At 51.7% G+C, this 21,052-nt stretch overlaps 1 protein-coding gene across 2 annotated transcripts in view; it reads left to right on the forward strand.

Annotated features, from left to right (window-relative positions):
- SH3BP4 (SH3 domain binding protein 4) overlaps positions 1-17,553 on the forward strand; it is a 32,447-nt gene extending 14,894 nt beyond the window's left edge. Inside the window, exons 2-5 of one of the 2 annotated variants that reach the window (XM_085065848.1) lie at positions 6,779-6,957; positions 8,772-11,134; positions 16,527-16,715; positions 17,013-17,553. In XM_085065848.1, coding sequence (XP_084921974.1) covers positions 6,840-6,957; positions 8,772-11,134; positions 16,527-16,715; positions 17,013-17,237 — 2,895 coding nt within the window. In that variant the 5' untranslated portion in view covers positions 6,779-6,839 and the 3' untranslated portion in view covers positions 17,238-17,553. Of the gene's footprint in view, positions 1-6,778; positions 6,958-8,771; positions 11,209-11,250; positions 14,630-16,526; positions 16,716-17,012 lie in introns of those variants that run through there. The other variant, XM_085065849.1, reaches the window with a different exon arrangement.
- Positions 17,554-21,052: the final 3,499 nt, after the last annotated feature.

Below are 21,052 nucleotides of genomic sequence, written 5' to 3' on the forward strand. Positions count from 1 at the left end.
TTGGACTGTTGCTTGATCCAGCTCAAATCTGAGTTTCCCTGGTTTGAGAGACGTTTGGTCCATGCTTTTGGCCCTAAGCATCCTTCAGGAACAGCCTTGCTTTAGCTGTTGGCCAAGTTCTTGGGCTTGTGAAGGACTTTGGAGGGGCTGTGAGGGCTTGGAAGAAGATTATTCTCTCCTGGACTCCTGTTCCATGCAAGGGTTTTAAAAAGAATTTATTACTTTTATGTTTAACCTCTGGGAGTGCAGCACTGCTTGTGACTTTGGGTTTTCATGGTTTTGTTGGTCCCCATGGGACTTGGCTGGATCAAACTCCTTGTCCTGCCAGGGGAGCATCCATCCATACCTGTTAAAAAGCCAGAACACCTTTGGGAGTGCCCTGAATGAATTGGGAAGCGTTTTTTTTCCTCTTGGAAGAACGTTGGGCAGACAGCAGGGAGAGGGTGGAGCAGAACTGCACCCGTGGTAGTCCTGAAAGCATGGAAGCAAGTCCAGCTTTATTTACTTCCCTGCTGTTATCATGGTTTTGTTGCTGGGAAGCGTTGCTGTGGAGTAGGAGGACCTGGGCTGTTGTCCCAGGAAAACCCTTCTTGTGGCCCTGTAAACCTCACAAGGGTTCCTGCCCTCTGCAGCACCTCCCTGCACTTCCAGGTTTTTTAAACCTCTGCCACACCAGCACCATTTTCAGGGATTTCAGGGTGGGATTTGTGGGTGCTTGAGGGTGGCACCTGGGCAGCAGCAGGAGGTCCTGCAGGGAAAGTTCCCTTTTCCCACCCTCAAGACTAATCTATATTTGAGTTTCTGCATAGCTGGCGATGGATATCCAGCGGGACTCGTGATCCAAAGCTGTTGCTATAAAAGGAAGCTTTCCTGTCCTTCCTGCAGGGAGGCTGTGATGGACACCAGGCACCAGCAGACACTCAGCCATAATTGCCTTTATTCCCCCTCCTTCTCCATCAGCCTGGCCATGCTTGGCTTCCCCTTGCCTGGCAGCAGGAGCTGAGCCAAGCTGGAGCTGGAGGGCAGGATTTTTCCATGGGGCTTGGCAGGAAGTGTAGAACACAGCACAGGGCCAGGCTCCGTGTTGGGTGCAGTCATTCCCACATCACATGGTGGCAATGGGCTCCAGAGCAAACCCCTGGGACGTGGGGACACTGCAGGAGGGATGGGACATCCTGATGCTTCCACAAGTCCCTTCTTGTTTGCTGGGAAAGGGACTGCAGCACTGTGTTGTGTTCCCGGCAGCTGCCAGGAGGCTCGTGCTGGGACGGACGTGTGAGTTCACACCAGGGTGTTCTTTCTGGCACAAAGAGCTGCTGTTTGGTGTTGTCTTAAGGGGTGGTTTATCTTTGCTTGGCTTGGGTGGGTTTTTTTTTTTTTTGCTTTGGAAGATGAAAGCGTTGGCTTGGCAAACACAAGCGGTGCAGGAGGAGGAAATAAGCCAGAGGCACCGGGGTCAGGAATCACCAGGATACATGGCATGGCTGGAATCAGACTGGGAGAATGCTTGGGCTAGACTTCTGAGGGGAAAAACTCCACAGCAGCCAGCTCTTCTCCACCCATCCCCACCATGATCACAGAAGAGATCACAGATCCCCTGGATCATGGGGAGATGAGGTACTAAAGGTCATCAGTCTCTTCCTTGCCACCAGCAGCTTCCAAGGCCATCCCAACCATGCAGGAGGCTGCAGAGGTCCTGCCTGATGTTGCCACTTTGGAGGATGTTGTTTTTCACACGTGCCTGAAGATCTGTCAGTGCAAGCATGGGAAAAGGAGGGAATTCTCAAGATGGTGGGATGGTTTTCCACTGGGGAGAAGCGTGTTGAGCAATGGCCAGCATCATGTTGTGACAGAGCAATGAGGGAGCTCTTGAAGGTGAAGAATCCACAAGGCAAAACCAAGTTCCTAAGTCAGATTGTTTGCTAAAATTTGGCTGTTTCAGCCGCTTTGGGCCTTTTTTCAGCTTCTTTTAAAGGCCATTGCTCACTTCAGGGTGTTGGTGTCATCTAGCACTCTCTGAGCAGCTTCCTCAGGGCTGGGGTGTCCCTGGGGTTTGGAGGGACCTTTTCTGCATCTGATTCCATGGATTTGAGTTACTTGAGGTTTTGTGACTGATAAAAGCAATGTTTTCAGTAAATTCATTGTGGGGGACAGGTGTTGTGGGGAGCGCTGTGGCTCTGGGACATGAATTCCTACCTAGAAAAAGTTTAAATTTGCTCATATCCAAGCAAAGCTGAATGTTTTTAAAAGAAACCTCCAAAAACACTCCTGTGTTTGTAGGAGAGCCAGAAGAACTTGACTTTGGGGAAAGAAAAAGCAAATTAAAAGCCATAAGCAGCAAGTGCCTGGAGTGGATCTTGGCTCTGGCATGGGAAGAGGATGATGCATAGATTGATTGGAAGCTCTTTCTTTTCTTCCCAGTTTTCACTTTGTGGGCAAGGGTAGGGTAGGGTGGGAGATTTCCCCTGAGCTTGGACCACAGCCTTGAGAGGCTTTTCATGGATTTCCCAGGGAAAACAGGGGTGAAGTGTGGTAGTTATGGCAGAGTTGACCAGCCTTGTGTCAGGGTGGCTCCTGTGCCTTGTGCTTCCCACGGACATGGGGAGGGATGGACCCTGCAGCTCCAGGGAGGGCTGGGAAGTGTGGGATGTGCACTGCTCCCTGGAAGGACCTGGCTCCATCTCCAGCCCTGATGGTGCTTGGCACAGCCCAGGCCTCCTGGGTCTTATCAGCCTAAATTCCTGTCAGTCTGGGATTTTCCATCACTGAGGCTCCTGGAGAGTTCCTCTCCCACCTACACTGGACTGCAGAGCCTGCTTCCCGCCCTCAGGCATTGCACTTTTGGGTGTTCCCCTTGTTTTATTGCATTTCTTTGCTCCAGGACATGGGTTTGGTATTTTTCCCAGGATTGCTTTTCCCTGCCAGCTCTGTCCAGCATGGCTGGGTGCCTGTGGTATGTCTTTAATGGATAGCTCAGCATGTGGACAGAGGTGTGTCCATTCCATAATTCCATCAGGATGAGCTCGGAGTGATGGATGGAGCTGGAGCACTGGGGATGATGGGGCTCTGCCTGTACCAGGAGGTCTCAAGGGGTTCCTCTGGGCTTGCGGTTGGATTTCTGGGATAAGTTGTACCAGACAGTTTGCAGAAGTTATTTTTAACCTTTTCCACGCCGCTGCCTGCTGGGAAATGCTGCTGCTGGAATGCTGAATGCTGTGTGTTCAAGTGCTGCAGGGAAAATGACCTTTGGGTTTAGTTTTTAGTAAGTTTTCATGAGTGGATTTTTAATAGATGTTACATTGTCACCAGCCCCAGACCTGCTGCTGGGACCTGAGGGAACAGCTGGAGCTGTGCCAGGGCAGGTTTAGGTTGAGTATCAGGGAAAGGTTCTTCCCCCAGAGGGTGCTGGGCACTGCCCAGGCTCCCCAGGGAATGAGCACAGCCTGAGGCTGCCAGAGCTCCAGGAGTGTTTGGACAATGCTGTCAGGGATGCACAGGGTGGGATTGTTGGGATGTCTGTGCAGGGCCAGGGCTTGGATCAGTGATCCTTGTGGGTCCTTTCCAGCTGAGGATATTCCATCATTCTGTGGCAGGAGATGCAAGAGCACTGATCCAAGACCCTGGAGATGCTCCCTGCTGTCTCACAACAGGATCTCTACCCCCGAGAGGCAGCCAGGCTCTCCAGTGTGCTCAGTCTGCACATCCCTTCTGTCCCATCCCAAAACATTTATCCTTACCCCCAGCTCATGCCAAGTTAAGTCCTGAGGCAGCACCATCCATGCCAGGGAGCTGTGAGGATGCACTCCAGGCAACATGCTTTCTGGGGCTTCCCTAAAGCTTTCTCCAACTCCCAGCACAGCCTTTTTAGGATTTTGTAAAGAATAATGCAACCACCGTGAAGCCCTGATCCAGGCAGCTAGATTTGTTGGGAACAGGGGAGCAGGGAGCAGGTCTCCCTGGCTTGGAGGGTTGGATTTGACCCTGCAGCATTCCCTGTCCCTCGTGGGAGGGATAACCAGTGTGAAAAGCAGGTGTGGGTGCCTTTGAGAGGCTGCAGGACGAGCTGCTGTCGCTGTCAGGGCAAGCTCTGGTCGCCCACTGGTTTCCTTCCCCCCACCATTCATTTCGGATGCTGCTTATGGCTTTGGGTAAACAGATGGGGCTGGGTTTTTCCCTGGTCTATATTTAACCCCAGGCTAAATTTAAAGTGCTTTCAGAGGATTTTGCAGACCATTGTCTCGGTGATTTCTAAACAAATCTTGCCCCTTCCAGCCTTTGTTTCTTCCCCACGCTGCTCCCATTATCCCTTTAATCCTTACACAGCCTGAATTTGAGTGTTTGCTGGTTACCTCTGCATTCAGAACCATTTTGGGTCAATCCCTGGCCCCAAAACTGAGCTCCCATCCCAAATCCTGGCCCCTCATCCTTCAGTGTATATGTGCATCCCTACATCCAGGAGGGACAGGCAGATCCAGGATGCTGCTGTCAGGAGAGGAAATACCTTTCCACTATCCCTCATCTGTGTGTAGATTCTTGCTGCCTTTTGAGGCCTCAGGGCTGGATGGAGAGGGGATTTTTCCAGCTGTTTCTCCACACAGCCACATGTGTCAGAGACCTTTAGCACAAAGCTTCCCATCTCCTTACATAAATAAAGGAAGGGGGAGTATTCCTGCAAATTCCAGGCTTATGGCCACGTCAGTGAGAGTTGTCAGGGATGTAGCTGCAATAATTAATATGAAATTCATTTGATGCTGGACCAGCAGGCAGGTGTTTAGAAACAGATTTGTGACTTACACTTGGTTTCACAGGAGACATCACCTCCCTGTGCCTGGTTTTTCCCTACTTTGTGCAGTGCTTCTTGAGCAGGGGTGATTTTTGGGGTGCCATGCTGGCTTGACTTCTATTTTTTTTTTTTTTTTATGGGATTGTGTGCAAGAATTGCCAAAATCGGTGAAAACTTTGCCCCTTGAGCTATTTCTGTGCTGGTGATGCCATTGTGGGGTTTTTTTGCCTCTGTGAAGGGCTTGAACCCTCCAGCCAGGGAGGAAAAAACCCTGTAAGAGCCCACATAGTGTCTGTGGGGTCTCTAGAGGGAAGCACTGTGTGTTTGGGGTCTTTCCATGCCACCTGGAAAACCTGCAATCCCAAACATTGCCTGGCATTAATGGGAAACACCACGGTGGTGCTTGGAACTGGGTGGATAGTGAACTGTGCCAGCCAAGGAGAGCATCCTTCCTCCCTTCCTTGCATCCCACTGGAGATTCCCACTGATTCTCTTCCCTGTCCCAGCTCTGCTAAGCTCAGCCTTGACTCCAAGCCTGCTTTCCATGTGTTTATTCCCTGCCAAACCCTCTCCCCTTGGATTGCTCCCAGCAGTGCCCAAAAGGAGGCTCCCCTCGAAGGGGAAATGTTTGCACACAACTTCTCCCTTCCCTTTTCTGGCTGGAGCCTGGTGCATCCCTTCCAGCCAACCACATTCCCGGCATACCAGCCCTGGGGATGGCTTGGGAAGCATTTCAAGCAGCCTGGGGTATCTCCTGCTTAGGCTCTCCCCTGCAAATTTCCTCTTGCTGCATTCCAGAAAAGGGCAGCAAATCCTTCAGGACTTGCTGTTCCCCCTCACAGTGCCGGAGGAGACGTCAGCTCTGTATTCCCACCCAAGGAATTTGGGTCTGGCTGTTATTTTCTGCTTGATTTCATTTTCGAGCAGAGGGAGGAAAAGAAAAAAATTGCATGGGAAGGGGAGAAAGGAAAAAACGATGTTAGGAGGGGATGAAAATCCCTTTGTAAAACAAGGGATTTGGATAGAACTTTCAATTAAAACTCTTATGTTGAAGACCTGCTGGTGCTTTGCAGTCAGGCTGGAGTTTCTTGGAGGGTCTGAGGGAGCAGGAGGCAAGGACTGGATCCAGAATTTCCAGGATGATCCCAGGTACACCGGACCACGTTCCTCCTCCCGGGTGCAAACCTGGAGTAGCAGCTCACGGCTCAGGCTGTGCTCCAGCCATGCCTTCAGCCTCCCCTGCTCATCCTGGCCCATCTGGCCACTGTCCCAGCTCCAGAGGACATGGGTGACGTCAGGGGAGGTCTTGCCCACACTTGCATCAGCCACGACGTTGGTGGTCGGAGTGTGCTGTGGGAGACGAAGGCTCGTTTTCCTCTCCCTCCGGTGGGCTGATGCAGCTGCTCTTCCACAGGGGTTCTGGAAGTGTTTTTGCAAGTGCTTCTGGAAAAAAGGAGGAAAAACCCCTTTATTTTTGTATAATTCAGTGCAGGGAGGGATGTTGCTCTGCCTGGTCCCCTCCTGGTAGGCCAGGTGAGGGTGCAAGTGGGAAGAGCCAGGCCCCATCCCAGGAGATCCCAGTGCTGCGGTGGGAAAGAGGGATGACCCATTTGAACATGGGAAAAACCCACTCCTGTGGGTCTTCCATGCTCCCAGAGCAGCCTAGTGCTTGGTGGTTTTATAACTGTGTTACAGCAACGTGCAAATGCTCAGGAAATGGGAGAAGGACCAATTTATGATCCTGGGAGCAGCATATCCCCCAAAAACTCTTAAAGGCCAGAGAGCTGCTTCATACAGGGCTGTGTCCAGCAGTAGCATCGTGCAAGACCAGGCTGTCCTTGCTCTCCAAGGATTTGCAGGCAGTGCTGTGGTTCCTGGGAGCATCCACGTCAGATTCCATGATTTAAGGAGAACAGGAGGACGCTCTCCTGTCTCTGCACCACGGGTGGCACCTGGAGCCTTTCCAACACCCTGAGTTTTGTCTCTCTCCCCCAGGCTGGTTCCCCGAGGTGCTGCTGGGGTCCCCATGGCCATGTAGTGCCCGCCGGGAGCGGAGATGGCAGCGCAGAGGATCCGGGCGGCCAACTCGGGAGGACTCCCGCGGTGCAAATCCGAGGGGACGCTCATCGACCTGGGCGAGGGCTTTGCTGAAACTGCCCTCTGTGATGTCAAAGGTACGTGGGGGGTGTGTGGGGTGACTCCCTCCTCATTTCAGACCCATCCTCCCCCCTGGGAGGGCTTGGTGACGCCAACAAGGGGGTGATAGAAGTGTTCCCTCTCCCCAGTGCTGGGAACCCCAATATTCCTTTTTTTCCCACCTTTTATTGCTTTTTTTTCCCCTGCTGTGTTTTCCTTAGCCAGCATAAATTCAGTGGTCAGGTGGGAGGGGAATTACTGCTCCCCTGGCAGGAGGGCATCCTAAGGAAAAACTCCAGGTGGAAGCTGGAGTGCGCTGAGGGCCTTGAAAACAAACACGCACAAAAGCGATTGTTTTTGCAGGTGCAGCGCCTGAACATCAAACACTTGCTGCAAATTGGATGGGTTTTAGTGCAAAAATAGGAATTGTTCCTCTTCTCCAAGGGGTTTCAGCACATCCCTGTTAACCCCTGCATGTACAGCTGGAGGGACATGGGAACAGCCACTTGCCCGTGTGATCTGAAGGGATGGGGACGCCAAAAATGCCTCTCCTGCTCCCTCAAACCTGCCACAAACTCATGGCTGAGTTAACAGCAGCTCCCAACCTACCAGGCTGCCAAAATAATTCCAATTCAGAGTTTCTGTGTAGTTTTCCACTGGCTAAATGTCCTCCTGCTTTTGCCTGCTGGCAGATGAGGCGCTCAGGATGTGTACAAAACTCTTCTCTTCTGAATATTTGATCCCCAGGCTATATTTAAAGGCTTCTCTTTGCTCAGCTGTATCTTCCCTCGCCTTGTTGTTTCCGTGGGTGAGAAGTGCTGCCAGCCTGCGAGTGGTGACTGCAGGGATGTGCAGGCTGAGCTCCCATCCCTTTGTCTCTGGGATTTTAAGGGCTTCCTGTGTTTTCTAAACTCCCTTTTCCTCCCAGACAGCTCTCCAGCCTGTTGAAGCAGGTGCTGCCCCAGTTCCCTCACAGCTCCCTATTGGTGAAAATCCAGCTTTCCTGGTTTTCTTCAGTCTGTCTAGGGAGACAGCACACATTTAACCATTGATGGAACTTTGTCTGCAGCTTGTTTTTAGTGCTTCTCACAGAAATGCATCCTAAAAGTGAGAGCAAAGCACAACAAATAGGGTGACAGCGTAGGCTCAACCCAGCCTGGATGTAAATTGGGATCCCCTGACAAAACAACTTCCTGCTGGCACTGCTGCAGGGGATGTTGGAGATGCTGCCAGGACCATGACAGCAGTGTGGGAGGGAGGTGCTGGGATTCTGTGAGGGTTCAAACTGGGTGACTTTTAGAAACACAGAGTAGTTTGATTTGGGACATAAAGGCAGGGACACCTTGAATATTCCAGATTGCTCCAAGCCCCATCCAGCCTGGCCTGGAGCACTTCCAGGGATCCAGGGGCAGCCACAGCTTCTCTGGGCACGTTTGACATGTGCGGGAGAGGGGTGACAGCAGAGCAAGAGGGGTTTTAGTCTGCAGTGAAAGTTACCTTGGGTTCAGATGAGCCCTTTAGGGAAGAGAGATATGAATGTAGCAGAAATAATGGCATTTTTTGGAAAACCTGCAGGCTTGAGAGGTTGCCCAGGAAATTAGTAGACCTGGAAATGTTCAGAAAACATAGATGTGGCACTTGGGGACATGGCATTGTGGTGGACCTGGAAATGCTGGGTTAATGGTTGGACTTGATCTTGGAGGGCTTTTCCAACTTTACTGATTCAGTGATTCTAAAACCACCTTCATCCTCTTAAAATAGTGTGGAGTGGTGACCTGGAATAAATGATTGCAAGTCAGCAGTGACTCTGCTGTGCATCTCTCACAGTGCTGTCTCCTCCTTGCCTTTGCAGTGCCTTCTCCCAGTGCCTTGCTGGTGGACAATCCCACGTCCTTTGGGAATGCGAAGGAAGTCGTAGCAATCAAGGATTACTGTCCCACAAATTTCACCACCTTGAAGTTCTCCAAGGGGGACCACCTGTACGTGCTGGACACGTCGGGAGGGGAGTGGTGGTACGCCCACAACACCACGGAGATGGGATACATCCCGTCCTCCTACGTGCAGCCCGTCAACTACCGCAACTCCTCCCTCACGGACAGCGGCATGATCGACAATCTGCTGGAGAGCCCCGACGAGGGAGTCAAGGAGCTGGACCTGCTGGGGGAATGGACTGATGTGAAGAGAAACTCTGCCAAATCCTACCATAACAACCCCTTCCTGAACGGAGTCCAGACCAACCCGTTCCTGAATGGGAATTTGCAAGCAGCACCCGGCTCGGATAAAGAGTCCGACTCCAGCGTCGCCGTGGATTTGTTGCTGTTCGACACTGGAGCTCCCACGTCGGCTCTCCCCGCTTCTGCCGCCAACAACAGCCTGGGGAACCTTCTTGATGAGTTTCCCTCCACGAACAGGCTGGATGTGGAACAGCCCGTGAGGAGGGACAACCCCTTCTTCCGAAGTAAACGCTCCTACAGCTTGTCCGAGCTGTCTGTCCTTCAGGCCAAGTCGGACGCGCCGGCATCGTCGGGTTTCTTCAGCGGTTTGAAGTCTCCCACCCCTGAGCAGTTCCAGAGCCGGGAGGACTTTAGGACAGCATGGCTGAACCACAGGAAGCTGGCTCGCTCTTGCCACGACTTGGATTTGCTCGGCCAAAATCCTGGCTGGGGTCAGACGCAACCGGTGGAGACCAACATCGTCTGCAAGCTGGACAGCTCTGGCGGGGCCGTCCAGCTGCCGGACACCAACATCAGCATCCACGTGCCTGAGGGCCACGTGTGCCCCGGGGAGACGCAGCAGATCTCCATGAAGGCCATGCTGGACCCGCCACTGGAGCTGAACAGCGACAAGTGCAGCACCATCAGCCCTGTGCTGCAGATCAAACTCAGCAACATGGAGGTGAAAACCTTCATCATCCTGGAGATGAAGGTGTCGGCGGAGGTCAAGAACGACATCATGAGCAAGAGCCTGGTGGGGCTGCAGTGCCTGCGCAGCGACATGAAAGAGGGGCCCTACACGCCCATGCAGCTGAGCTATTCCTATGGGGACACCATCCAGGTGCAGCTGGAGAACCTGGAGCCCTGCATGTACATCGCGGCCGTGGCGCAGGGCCAGAACATCCTCTACCCTTACACCGTGTGGGATTACATCAGCAAGAAGATCACCGTGGGCGTCTACGGCCCCAAGCACATCCACCCTTCCTTCAAGACCGTGGTGGCCATGTTCGGCCACGAGTGCGCGCCCAAGACGCTGCTGGTCAACGAGGTCACCAGGCAGTCCCACGGCCCGGCTCCTGTCGCCCTCCAGCTCTGGGGCAAGCACCAGTTTGCCCTGTCCCGGCCCCAGGACCTCAAGCTCTGCATGTTCTCCAACATGACCAACTACGAGGTGAAAGCCAGCGAGCAAGCCAAGATCGTACGGGGCTTCCAGATGAAGCTGGGCAAGGTCAGCCGCCTCATCTTCCCCATCGCGTCCCACGACCCCAACGAGCTCTCGGACTTCACACTGAGGATACAAGTCAAGGATGACCAGGATGCCATCCTGACTCAGTTCTGCGTCCAGACGCCGCAGCCACCTCCGAAAAGCGCCATCAAACCGACGGGGCAGAGGCGGTTCCTCAAGAAGAATGAGGTTGGGAAGATCATCCTCTCCCCTCTGGCTGCCACTGCCAAGTATCCGGTTTTTCAGGACCGGCCGGTGTTGAGCCTGAAGTACGGCAAGCTGCTGAAGACGGTGGTGAGGCAGAGCAAGAACCACTATTTGCTGGAGTACAAGAAGGGAGATGTCATAGCCCTCCTCAGTGAGGAGAAGATCAGGTTGAAAGGCCAGCTGTGGACCAAGGAGTGGTACATTGGCTACTACCAGGGGAAAATCGGCCTGGTGCACACCAAAAACGTGCTGGTGGTTGGGAAGGTCAAACCCAGCTATTTCTCCGGGCCAGATCTCACCACCAGCCTGCTGCTGGAGCAGATCCTGAGGCCCTGCAAGTTCCTGACCTACATCTACGCCTCGGTGAGGACTCTGCTGATGGAGAACCTCAGCAGCTGGCGCTCCTTTGCCGACGCCCTGGGCTACCTGAACTTGCCTCTCACGTTTTTCTGCCGGGCGGAGCTGGACAGCGAGCCGGAGCGAGTGGCCTCTGTTCTGGAGAAGCTGAAGGAAGACTGCAACAGCATGGAGAACAAGGAGAGGAAATCCTTCCAGAAGGAGCTGATGACGGTGAGTCTGAGGCCTGGCGAGGGGTGGCTTTGTTCCTGGCTGTGCAGAGCGATCAGGGTGAATGGGAGGTGGAAGTTTGTTAATTCAGTCTGTGGAGAGTGAAACCTATCTTTAAGGTCTTCTCCAGATTGCTTGGCACAGCCAGATGGAAGTTCAGCCCTGTGGTTGGTGGTCTCTTGGTTTAGTGGGATCATGGCAACAGTGAGGGATGTGCTGAGGTACTTGGAATTCCAGAATCCCAGAGTGGGTGGGGTTGAAAGAAACCTGAAAGCCCATCTAGTCCCACCCCCTGCCACTGGCAGGGACACCTTCCACTATCCCAGGTTACTCCAAGCCCCATCCAACCTGGCCTTGGACACTTCCAGGGATGGGGAGCCTTTTTTCTGAGTGGCAGCTAAACCAAGGGCACCTCTGAGCTGGGAGTTATATCTTGCAAATATTGTATCTTGCAAATGCAAATGCCTGGCTTGCTCCTTGTCCTGAAAGGCATTTGGGGAGTGCTGCCTGCCAGTATTTCTAGGATGCCATTGGCAGTAAGTCCCTTACGAAATATCATCTCTCTGATAATTTCTAGCATTTCACAGGAAGTGAGCCAAAGAAAATACAGGGCAAAATGTCTGGAGGAGATTTGCAGCTCTCTGCTCTTCCACGCTCTCCCACAGGAGCAGGATAACTGAGTTAGGGAGAACAGCGTGGTTTAAAATGTCAATTGGATTAAGGACTGGCGGCGGCCTTGCTCAGCAAAATGAAATTATGGCAAAGGGGGCTGGAGCTGAATGAAGGAGTTCAGTTCCCACACTCCTTTTAGGGTGAAGGGGGAAATTGAGGGATTGAGTATGAGGTGTTATGAAGAGCATGGAATCCATTGTTATTTATGGAAATGTTGTTTGGAGAGTTCCCTGTGCCCAGGTACCACACTGGGCCTGTGGGGTGATATTTTAGCTTTGCCTTTCAGCTTTCAGGTCATGCCTCCAGTGCTGCTTTTGCTGCAGGGTTCTGGTCATCAGTGGCCTTTTCCTCATCCCGGATGGGAAAATCCCCACTGTGATCCCCCATTTCCCCCAAGGGGAGGGTTTGTTCCTTTAATCATCAGGCTCAGTGAGTGTTGGGCTGAAGTCTGTGCTGCTCTTGCTGGATACTTGAGTGAGCTTTGTGTTGTTTGCTTTACCTGTTTGCAACCCCGTGGGTGTTTCTTTTATCTATTCCCATTGTTTTCAGGGATCCCAGACAGTCTGTAGGTCATGGAGAATCCTCACTGGGGAGACAAAGGGAAAGATAAGGCTCTTGAGACTCTCAGGGAGCTGCTGACTCCAGGGGAGGGCTGGAAACTGCAGGAAAACATCCTGCTCCCCTGTGGATGAGTCCCAGGGCAGGTTTTATTCTCCTTGTTTCTCTAATCCTGCTCTCGGTGAGGCTGAGCCTGTGGATAAAGGATGAGCTCCCTTCTTGGTGGAACATGATGCTGCTTCCAAACCCCTCGCTGCCATCAAATCCTCCTTAGCCTATGGAGAAATTAGATTGAGCCTGTTGAAAGAAGAAAATAATGATGTTTCAGGGGATGGCAATGGAGCAGTAATGGATTTTATTGTGTTTAAATCTGATTTCATTTGTAACAAATGGACTGGGTTTCTGGCAACAGGGACCAGCTGCACTAAGCTCCAGTGTGGCCATTTCATCTGAAAATTGGTTGTCTCCCCTCAAAAGGACTGGGAAGGGAGAAGTAGAAGCAGGTTTATCAGAGTTCACTGTTGAGTACACAAAATGCCAGTGGCAGAGTCGTGCACCAGCAGCCAAGCAAGGAAAAGCCTGGTCATGATGACTGGTTAATCAGTAATCTGCCTTTAATTACTATTTTTCTAATCAGGCACTAACTGTGGAGTGTGAAGGTAACTCGGGGGGATTGTGGCTCAGGAATTACTCATCACAGCAGACGGGGAAAGCTCTCCCTCCCTCCTCTCTGCCTGTCAGAAGCAGGCAGCACTTGGATGGTTTGGATAAAAAAGCTGGGCATGCATTCAAGATTTGGCCCCTGCTGCCTGGCCCATGGGGTTGGACCTGCCGTGAGACACAGCATTTCTCCCTCTCTGGCTTTCAGAGAGGCTCTCGTTTATCATCCTTCCAACAGACACTGCTGTTGGGAAAAACACAGGTCTGCTGGGAATGCCCCCTGGCACGGCAGCAGAGAGCTGTGCAAAGGAAACTGTGAGCTTGTTCTTCTCCAGGCTACTCGTAAAGGTCACACAGAAGATGAGGTTGGGATGTTTTTTTTCCCCTCCCATTGTTTTGTTTGCTCTGACTCCCAGTATCCAGGTATCCATGTGCTGCCTGTCTGATGCCAAGCGTTTCTGCTTGTGCCTGGTGTGTGCAGACCTCAAAGAGCTGCTGGGGGCTGAAGCAGTGCCTAAAGCCAGGCTGTCCATGGCTTTGGGTTGGAAGGGACCTTATAGCCCATCCAGTTTCACCCCCTGCCATGGGTAGGGACACCTTCCACTCTCCCAGATTACTCCAAGCCCTGTCCAGCCTGGCCTGGGACACTTCCACAGCTTCTCTGGGCAACCTGGGCCAGGTCTTCCCCACCCTCACAGGGAGGAATTCCTTCCCAATATCTGAACACAAAATAGCTGCCCGTGGTTGCATTGATGGCACCTTTTCTGAGCCACCTGAGAATGTGGCTGGTGGCATTTGGTGTCATTTCAGAAGTGATACCTCAAGCCAGTTGGGCATCGTGTCCAAGGAAATTACCCCATGGAGGCAGTGCATGACTGTATGAGGTAAAAAAAAATAAATCAGTGTTTAAGACTGGGAGTGTGTGTTTGAAATGTGTGAGATGATTTTGGAGGTGGTGACAGCCAAAAGAGTAAGTGAGAGATGTTTGATGCCTAAACAAGGGTTATTTTGGGGAAACTTGTACAGAGCCAATTTTTTTGGGTCAAAACCTGACCTATATCCCAGAGAGGATATATCCTATATCTCAGGAGCCTTTGCACGAACATCCTCCCACTCTGTGGGTCTCATGGTCTCCTTGGAGACACAGGGCCTTGATCCCCTGTGTTTGAGGAAGTCCCAGGTGGGAGCTGTTTTCCTCCACACGCTGCTTTCCTTCATTAGGAAATGGGATTCTGCATTTCAAAGCTGGGGATGCAAATTCAGCCTCCCGTGGATGCCTTTTAAGTTGAGGTGTTTCTGCTTTGAACTGGGATTTGAATATCAAACACCCTCTTTTCTTTGCTGGGCTGGCAGAGCCGGTTCCCAGCTGCTCCCAGGGGTAGAAATATTTTGGAGGGCTCTGGCAAAGCACAGCCCAGGTCAGTGCTGAGGGATGGAGCAGCAGTGGGTGGACCTAGCTATCCCAGAAGGCTTGTCCAGGGTGAGGTAGGAGGATGGAAAAAATTGTAGCATAATCTCACTGCAGGATTAAGTCTGCTGAGTTAATCCCAGTGTGGCGCCGTTTCCAGTAATATTCCCCTTCTGGCTGCCACCTCAGTGTCTGGGATGCCTGGCACCCCATCCCCACGTGGCTCTGGGGCTGTCCCCATCTCCTGTCACCTCTGCCCATGTGCTTGGAGCAGCCAGGGCTCAGCAGGTGGTGCTGTGGCCATCGGGAGGTTTCAGAGTTAAGCAGGAGCGATCCGTCTCTGCCAGAGTTGATGTGTGGAGTGATTATGCAGTTGTTGATGAGGTGGCCTCCCGGGTGCTTTCCTTGCTGCTGGTTTGTTGTTCCCCTGGAGCAGCAGAAGGAGCAGGAGAATCCATCTCCTGCAGCTCCATCTTTCTTAACCCCTGCAGCACTCCTGGCTCCGGGCAGCCTCTTCTGCTGCCTCTGACCTCGGGCAGGAGATGAGAGCAGCTCTTCCACCCTGCTTTCCTAAATACCAGCCTGTGCATGGGATTGGGATCCAGCTGCCTGGAAAGGCAGGTTTGAGGGTGTTCAGTCTGCCCCTTCCTTAGGACCATCCAGATCCTTTGCCTGCAGAGAGGGTGGTGGATCCAGGGAGGGTGGTGGATCCGTGGGCTGTAGGGGAGGAGGCAGTTCTGGCACAGGTGTGTGAGATGTAAATGCTCCTTAATGCCTTTTGCAAAACCAAATGAATGCTCTTTTCAATGGATTTTCCTTGCTTGTTGAACAAGGGGGTTTATGGCCTCCCTTGCTCCCACAGGAAGCTGGTGTCAGCACTTTGGAGGAGCAGACACGTGCGGGGCTGCAGCTGTGATTAGAGCCCAGCTCAGCTCTAAGCTGGGAGCAGATAAGGGGAAAATCAACGTGCATTTGCTTTGCAAATCGCTGGAGTGGTTTCAGATGTTCCCATCCTCCTCCCCAAGCGTCCCTGTGAAACCTCCGGGGGGAGGATTTAACCCTTCTTTGCCCCAGAGCCAAGCCTGGATTTGCCCAGACCCCTGTGTTGGGAGAGGATGTCAGGACCCACAGTGGCAGAAAGGAGGATTCTGGCCATGTGGGAAACCTCCATGATTTCCATAAGAACCGTCCCTGTGCTGCTGTGAAGGAGTGGGTGAGGTCTGTTTGCATGATTTCCATGTTTTAATAACACCAAACCCCTTCCTGGAGCCACTTGAGGTTTAGGGTGGGATTTGCCCAAGGACTGGCATTGCTGCTGCTGTGACTGTGGTGGTCCAGAGGCTCTGGCAGAGTCTGAGGAAGCCCTGGGGAGTGGGATGATGATCCTGGTGGTCAGATCCCATCCTCTGAGACTGAGAACTGCCATTAAGCCCTTCCTTTCCTGGGTTTTCCCTTACTGCAGCTTCATCCCACACTGAGAGGATTTTAATGTGATTTGAACTACTCCATCGTTTTTTTTCCTGGCTAAGGCATAACTACCTAGAAAACCCAGAGAAATGATTTTGAAATGGACCCTTTCCACTTCAAAACCATTTGTGGAAACTCTTGGCTTTTAGGACAACAAATGATGCGGAAGGAGGATGAGGAGGAGAAGAGGAAGAACACCCCAAACTGAGCAATGGTGCTGTAGCGTCTGAGACTTCTCCTGGGCTGATGTCTAGGTCCTATCCCAAAATGTCCTGGCTGTCCCTTGCCCAGCAGCCTGAAGGGTGCTGCAGCTCTGGGATGGAGTCTCTCCCTGCTGGTTTAATTCTCTTGATTAAAAGCATCTGTTGTCCTCAGCCCTGGGAGGCTTTAAACTGCTTAAGGTAGGGCCTGGCCATCCCAGGAGGGGCTGCCAGGAGAATGAGGCTGCAAACCCCATCCCAGAGGGGTCAACTGCTTTGTTCAATTAATGGGATTACTCTGGTGGCCTAATTTCCCCAGCTGTCGCTGCAGAGGAGGCAGGAGGATTTTTGGGATGCTCCTGGAGGGAATTCACCACTTGCATATCCCAGGCCTTGACTCTCTGCTTGCTTTTCCCCTCATGTCCTCCAGGCCCTGCTGAAGATGGACTGCCAAGGGCTGGTGGTCAGGCTGATCCAGGACTTTGTGCTGCTGACCACGGCTGTGGAGGTGGCCCAGCGCTGGCGGGAGCTGGCCGAGAAGCTGGCCAAGGTGTCCAAGCAGCAGATGGACGCCTACGAGGCGCCGCACCGCGACAAGACGGGCACGGTGGACAGCGAGGTGAGAGCTGGCAGGCTTGGGCTCCATGGGGCTGTGGATCTTGGAATTCTGGTTGGAAAAGAGCTTTGAGGTGGTCAAGTCCAACCAGTGAGCCATCACTGCCAAAGCCACTGGGTTGATGGTTGGGCCTAGTGGTCTTCAAGGCCTTAAAACCCAAATGGTTCCATGTTTCTCCGGAGGTAGCTCTAAAGCACACTCTTCTTGGAGGATCAAAGGGATCTGGGGGTGTTTTCCTGGGAAAATGCTTGGTTTGGGCTGCTGGCTGAGCTCTGACCTCTCCCCCCCCTTCACCCCCAGGCCATGTGGAAGCCAGCGTACGACTTCCTGCTCACCTGGAGCAGCCAGATGGGCGACAGCTACCGGGATGTCATCCAGGAGCTGCACACGGGGCTGGACAAGATGAAGAACCCCATCACCAAGCGCTGGAAGCACCTCACGGGCACCCTGATCCTCGTCAACTCCTTGGACATGCTGCGGGCAGCTGCCTTCAGCCCCCAGGACCACGAGGATTTTGCCATCTAGCCCGTGGTTGTCCATTTCTCCCTGTCTGGGGATTTTTTTTCCTGTGCTTTTCCCACTCTCCCCTGCCTTTTTTTAAGCAGTTGACTTTAAAAAGGAGAATTGGAGGTTGCTCTGCCCGGGTTTGAAGAAGCCAAAGTTTGCGAGTTCTCCACCAGGACTGGAAATCAGCAGGAGATATCCCTCCTTGATGGGAATTCATCCAGATAAACTATTTCTTACTAAAACAAAAAACTTTCAAGGGGGCAGGGGGTGGGGAGGGATCCCAAAAGAGATCACGTTTTTTAGGCATTTACAAATAAAAGTCTAATTTTTGTAACGAGCAGTAAAAGTTGTAACCACTTTGGGGGGGTGGGGGAAGCTGTGGCTGTTTTTAGGTTGTAGGAACTGCTTTTAAATGATGGGGTTTGAGACAAAAATGAGTCCTGTAAATACATATTTTTAAAGGAAGCACAGTAAATGCCCTTCTCTCCCCACCACGGGCAAGTTTTGGTTACCAGATGTGGCTAAAGCACCATAAGAACTTGGGATGTTTCCAGATTTGGGATGTGCTCAGCCCAAGCTCAACCTTACACCAAAAAAGTTGGGTTTTTTGGGTTTTTTTTCAATCCACAGGCTCTTTGAGCCTTTTGGTTGATCTTTGTGTTATTTTCATGTCTCTGCAGACATGGGTTTTCATGTTTGTGGCCAGGGAGATGCTTGTTGCCTGTTCTTGTTTTGAACCAGGAGAAACTTTTTCCCAGCTGGATGTGGTGTAGGACACCTCTGGAAGAAGCTGGAGGTTGGGAGGTGAACCAGGAGGATGGTGAGGGGGAATCAAAGGGGAGGGAATTGTTGCCATCCAGATAATCTCTTTACAGACAAAAAAAAAAAAAAAAAAAAGAGGGAGAAAGAATCTTTCTCCTAATTTGAAATCTGAGCTCACTGGGGATGTTCCAGGTGCTCTTTGCCATTGATTTCCAAGGACTTCAAGGCTCCTCAAATCCAGTTTAACTTGTAAATAATCTTTGCTATAAACCTTGTGCCAACGAGCTCAATATCTGTGGCACCCAGGGCCCATATTTTTTTTTCCCCTGTTCCTTTTATATCCCAATTTTTTTAACAACTTCCCTGTCTCCTTCTGCTCCCCGGCTTTCAGGTATTTCACATGGGAGGAAAATATTTTAGCACAGAAAGATTATTTTAAGTGCAAAGGCTCTTTTTAGTGAAAAGCTGCTACAAGAAGATGTGTAAAGGTTGTTGATGGATGATTTTTTTCTTTTCAGGTTAATTAAAAAAATAATGGAAGAAAGAGTAGGAAAGGCATCTGGTGGAGGGAATGGTGTCCTATGCTCTTCCCAAAATCCCATCCCCAGAAGTGATCACTCTCCAAGCACCCCACAAACAGCACCTTAAATTTCTCCTTGGGGGCTTTATGTGGTTTCCCAGCCCCTTTCCCTCTCCCTGAGGCACCCCAGGAGCACATTTTTCCATGCAGGAGCTCAAATCCCTGTTGCAGTGAGCATGACCTCCACGTGCAGGCAGCAGGATGCCTTTTCCCTGGGGTTTCCCCCAAATCTGGGCTTTCCCCCTTCTCCTGGCAAGTTCCAGAGCTCTGCAGAAGGCTGTGCTGGGAGAGTGAGTGCAGCAGTTTGAGCCTCCTGTGATCCAGGGATGTCCATGACTAATCCCAGCATTTTTTTTACCCCACCCTTGGTTTTTCTATCTACCTCAGGTGCTCTGAATACCCACCTAGGCATTTCAGCAGCTGCCTCAAACCCCCTGTGCTCAGCTCCTTACCACCCTGTGCCCTCCCCAGACCCCTGGCACTACAGCCAGCAGGTTCTGGGGCCCCTGGGGTGAGGCTGCATTCATTTCTCCCTGGATTTGGTCTGAAATCCGGTCCTTCCTCCTGTGCTGGGACTGGGAATGTGTCCTTCAGATGCCGTCTGAGCTAAGTGTCAAGGCCTTCTCCTAAAAATCTGTCAGGGCTTTGCATTGCCACCCTTGTGCAGTAACTGGTTATTGTTCTTACTGTTAATGGTCCATTTTTTTTTAAAGGAAAAGGAGTTTTGGGAAAAAAAGAAGAAATTCCAATTAAAGCTATTACTCTCCAGTGCTCCTGGTTAGATGTCATCTGCTGTTGTCTCTTCATCCCCAAGCATCTTGGGATTAATTTAGTGGGGTTTCCACTGTGCCAACCCCTAGAGCCAGTGGTCCTCTCAATCCCATATCCTCCCTCAGCCTTTCCATCCCACTTTCTCCAGGGAAAAGTGGCTGGAAGCTATCTCACCTCCCAGACAGCTGCTTATGCTCAAACTTTAGGTCAGGAAATTCCTGAAGTGGGAAAAGATGAGGTTGCAGGGTTTGTTTTGGCACAGAGGTGCTTTGCTGGTTGTTTTCTGATTGGAGGAAACATCCTTGTGTTTAACCAAGGCAGTTGTGGTGCTCCCAGTCCCAATGGAGGTCAGATCCCGAGCCAGGAAAGGGAAATATTCGGGTGTCTGGCTATGGCTTCAGGGCTGTCAAGGGTGAAGGAGTGCCAGGATGGATCTGTGATCCCACAAGAGGCTCCCTGGAGAGAGCAGGGTGGCAGGGGAGCCCTGAAACAGCCTGAAGAATATCAGGAAAATGGCAATTCCAGATTAGCTGGCTGTGTATCCCACTGCCTGGCTTTATTTCCCCTCATTTCCAATGTCTAAAGGAAGTGAGGCACAAACCTTCACTCCAGCCCAGCTCCCCCTGATGTCCCAGCTGTGGTGTTTTGGGATTTTCTCTGAATTATTTGCACAAAAGCTGTTTTTTCCACGGGCTCTCAGCCCTGTGGGATGAATCCAGGTGATGCCCCACCATGGATAACCCTGCCTTGTGCCTCCTTTCCCTGCTCTGGGAAATAGGGACACCAGATAATTTGGGGAGTTCCCCATTGGCTGCTTCCCTGCTGCCTGGCTCCCTGGAATATTTCAGCTTCAATGAAAAGATTTGGCTTTTTATTCCTCAAGGAACAAAATGAGGGATCATCTTCCATGGGCTCATCCAGCACCAGAAGGCTGAGGGAGAGATGTCAGGAGGGGAAGGGAGAGGAAAGTCACCCCTGGCTTATCAGGGTCTCCACACAAAGCGTGGTTTGCAGGGAAATCTGGAGCCTGTGATGAAAGACTTTGCAGGACTCTGGGTGTTTGTTTTCATCCCTAGAAATCCCTGCTGAAAATCATTGGATTTGCTTCCTTCCCAGCCCTTCATTAAAAGCCTGTTGTGGATTATCAGGACACGATGTGAGGAGCTGGTTGTGAGTGCTTAGAGGAACAGAGCTGCTCCAAGGGTTGCCCTGACTCTTCCTCAGGTTTCTTTTGCCACCAAATCCCACCTTTCCCAGGACTGTCCAACCTCCTCTGAGGGTCACATCCCTAAGCACGATGGTTTGTTTTGTGGAAAACTGTAGTAGGAACACCTCCAGCGAGGGTCACAATGGATCACTTGGAATTCTGGAATTTGCTAGCAATTTGAGCACACCTGGCTCAGCTGTCCTGTTCCAGGTTTGGGTTTTCTTGTTTGCTGGATCCTTACTTTTTTTACCTTAATAGCCCCGAGGTGACTTAATCAGGCCTGATCCCTCATAAAAAAGGGCTCAAATGGCTGGAAATTAAGGGAGGTGATGATGATCATCCCGGGAAATGCAACTCCCACAGTTCACAGCATGACCTGCTCCAGCCTCCTTTCAAAAGCCCTTTTTTTTTTTTTTTATAACAGGCTTTATCCAAAGCATCCCCTGGGGCTCCCCTCTTCACAGCTCAGCAGGTTTAATCCATTGGTGGAATTCAGGGACTTCTGAGCAACAA

This window comes from Lichenostomus cassidix, chromosome 7 (assembly GCF_008360975.1).
Source record: "Lichenostomus cassidix isolate B80296 chromosome 7, HeHo_3.0, whole genome shotgun sequence".
NCBI lineage: Eukaryota > Metazoa > Chordata > Aves > Passeriformes > Meliphagidae > Lichenostomus > Lichenostomus cassidix.